General features: G+C 30.8%; 1 protein-coding gene across 1 annotated transcript; it reads left to right on the forward strand.

Annotated features, from left to right (window-relative positions):
• Positions 1-1,094: 1,094 nt before the first annotated feature.
• LOC107579525 (CLIP-associating protein 1-A-like) lies at positions 1,095-2,409 on the forward strand (the record flags this gene model as incomplete). Its single annotated transcript, XM_016265350.1, has 2 exons — positions 1,095-1,348; positions 2,346-2,409. Coding segments are annotated over exons 1-2 (300 nt in total), but the record flags the coding sequence as incomplete, so codon positions are not given.
• Between the last annotated feature and the right edge of the window lie 706 nt (positions 2,410-3,115).

The raw sequence follows: 3,115 nt of genomic DNA on the forward strand, positions 1-3,115 counted from the left end.
TTCAAAAGAACAGCATTTATGTGAAATAGAAATCTTTTGTAACATCATAAACGTCTTTACTGTCACTGTTGATAAATAATAATCATTTATTCATTAGTAATATTATTTATTAACTTATAAAAAATAATATTAATAATTTCTATGAACAAAAAAAATTACTGACCCCAAATATTTCAATGATAGTGTATACTTTTTTATTTTTTTCCTTTTGATTTTGAGATGGCTTTTGTTCTGGCCATGGGATTCAGCTGTATTCACTTACATTCACATGCATGTAATTGTTCAAAAACATCCATGACCGTCAATCCTTTGCATGTCTCTTTTCTGTCTAATCAGTGTTCGTTCCTTTAGGTTTTAGCTGCATGCATCGTGGCGTAATCTTAGTAATATTTCACAGATGTACTCTAGCAGTCAAAAGTTTTTGAACAGTAAGATTTTTAATGTTTTTTTCATTTTTGAATTATCTTCTCACCAAGCCTGCAGTGCATTTATTTGATCCAAAGTACAGTGAAAACAGTACAATTTAGAAATATTTTTACTATTTAAAATAACTGAATTCTATTTGAATATATTTTAAAATGTAATTTTTACCTCCAGTCACATGATCCTCAGAAATCATTCTAATATTCTGATTTGCTGCTCAAAAAACATTTATTATTATTATGATGTTGAAAACAGCGGAGTAGAATTTTTCAGGTTTCTTTGATGAATAGAATGTTCAGAAGAAAAGCATTTATCTGAAATAGTCTTTTGTAACAATGTTTTTGTAAAAATGTGCTCAACTGTTTTAAATATTGATAATAATAATACATGTTTCTTAAACAGCAAATCAGCATATTAGAATGCTTTCTGAAGGATCATGCGACTGGAGGAATGATGCTGAAAATTCAGCTTTGAAATCACAGAAATAAATTACATTTTAACAGATATTCACATAGAAAGCAGTTATTTTAAATAGCAAAAATATTTCACAATATTACTACATTTTGGATTAAATAAATGCATGCTTGGTGAGCAGAAGAGACTTCTTTAAAAACATTACAAATCGTACTCTTCACTTGTTAGTGTATATGTAGTGTTTGTAAGTCATCTTTGTGCTGCAGCGGAGGCCGATGCGGCGGCGGTACGAATCTCCCAGCATGTACTCAGATGACGACGCAAACAGCGACGCATCCAGCGCCTGCTCCGAACGCTCCTTCAGCTCCCGTAACAGTGCCGCTCCACATTACCTGCGTCAGACGGAGGACATGGCCGAGATCCTGAACCACTGCGCCAGCTCCAACTGCTCCGAGAGGAAAGAAGGGCTGCTGGGACTCCAGAACCTCCTGAAGAGCCAAAGAGTGCTCAGGTAAGTGACCTTAAAGAGATGCGCTCTGCATTTAACCTTTAAGCTCCAGCATCTCACCTCGGTCGTGGTATTGAAGGTGGAGAGAGCACTGGTTATTCACTCCCCCACCGGCCCTGAGACTCGAACCCGCAACCTTCGGGTTGCAAGTCTGACTCTCTAACCATTAGGCCACGACTGCACCAGAAAGGGCCACCAACTGCACCGCTTACTGAGAAATAAAAAATAATAATTATAAGAATAATAATTTTATATATTTCTATAAATATTTTATAAAAAAAAAAAAGTCATAATTTTAAGAAAATAAATTACTAATATCAGCCCAAATATTTATATCTGTGCACCTTCTTAATTATTTAGTTTGATAATTTACATTTTGATAATCTATATTCTTTTTATTTTATTAAACAAAATGTATGAAGAGTCATTCGGCATCGACTACACTGGTTACTACAAAATAAAAATTATGTATATTTATTTACATATTTTAATTTGAATAAATTATTTCATTTAAAAATTAAATTACTAATATCAGTCCACATCTCTAAATCTGTGCACCTTCATAATTATTTAGTTTGATTATTTCAATTTTATAAAAATATAAATTGTTTTAATTTTACTAAAATGTTTTATTAATAAATAAATTACCAAGAGTCCTCAGGTACATGCGGCATTAACTACACTGGTTACTAAGAATAGAAAAAAATATATAGAGATATATTTATTTCAATATTTTAATTTTATTAAAATAAGTTTATTTAAAAAAACAAATGTAATTACTAATATCAGTCCAAATTTCTATATCTGTGCACCTTCTTAATTATTTAGTGTGATCATTTTAATTTATATATATGTTTAGTATAATTTAGTTTGACATTAAATTGCTTTTTTTTTGTAGAAGATTTCTGATGATAATACCATTTGCAGTTAATATGATTGTGTCTTAAAAAGTGCATTAGAAATCTGAATTGTAATACAGATGTAAAGCTGTGTGTTTCAGTCGTGTGGAGCTGAAGAGACTGTGTGAGATCTTCACCCGGATGTTTGCAGATCCTCACAGCAAGGTGACCTTTCATCATCTTCATCCATTCACAGTTTCATGAAATAATGCTTATGTTTGTTTCGGCTTCTAATGCTGATGACTTCTGTTCTGTTTTATGTTCTTGTGCTGCTTTGGGCCGATGCTTCAGAGAGTAAGTGTTGCAAACCTGAAAATCTTGGCAAACAAATACATTTTAAAGACTTGGGGCCGCTCACACAAATGTTATTTTAGTACCTTTGAGAGCAATAGTTTTTATTTTTGTATTTTCTGTTTTTTTATTAATTTTTTTAATTTGTAGTTTTTATTTTAATTTAAGGTTCACGTTTTAGTCTATAACGTTTAAAATTAAAATGTAATTAAATGTAAAAAAAAATGTGTGTTTATGTTTATTTTGAATTATTTTAATACTTCAGCTTAAATATATGAAAATAAAAATACCTGAAATAAAATAATTTAAAAATATATATTTTAAATATATAAATTTTTTTTCAATTAATTATTTTTATTTTAATGCATTAATTATTAATTTATTTATTTTATTCTAGTTCAGAATGTGCAGAATGTGCTGTTGCGTTCGAAAAGATGCAGCGGCGAAAGACTGACATGAACCAAACAATTAAAACATTCAGTTCAGATGAAGCTACAGCAGAGATGCTAAATCACATTTCCTGTGTTTCTACACCGATGTGTGTGTGTGTGTGTGTGTGTGTGAGAGAGTGTGTGTGTGT

The sequence above is a fragment of the Sinocyclocheilus grahami genome, unplaced genomic scaffold, assembly GCF_001515645.1.
Source record: "Sinocyclocheilus grahami isolate Dianchi unplaced genomic scaffold, SAMN03320097.WGS_v1.1 scaffold17941.1, whole genome shotgun sequence".
Lineage (NCBI taxonomy): Eukaryota > Metazoa > Chordata > Actinopteri > Cypriniformes > Cyprinidae > Sinocyclocheilus > Sinocyclocheilus grahami.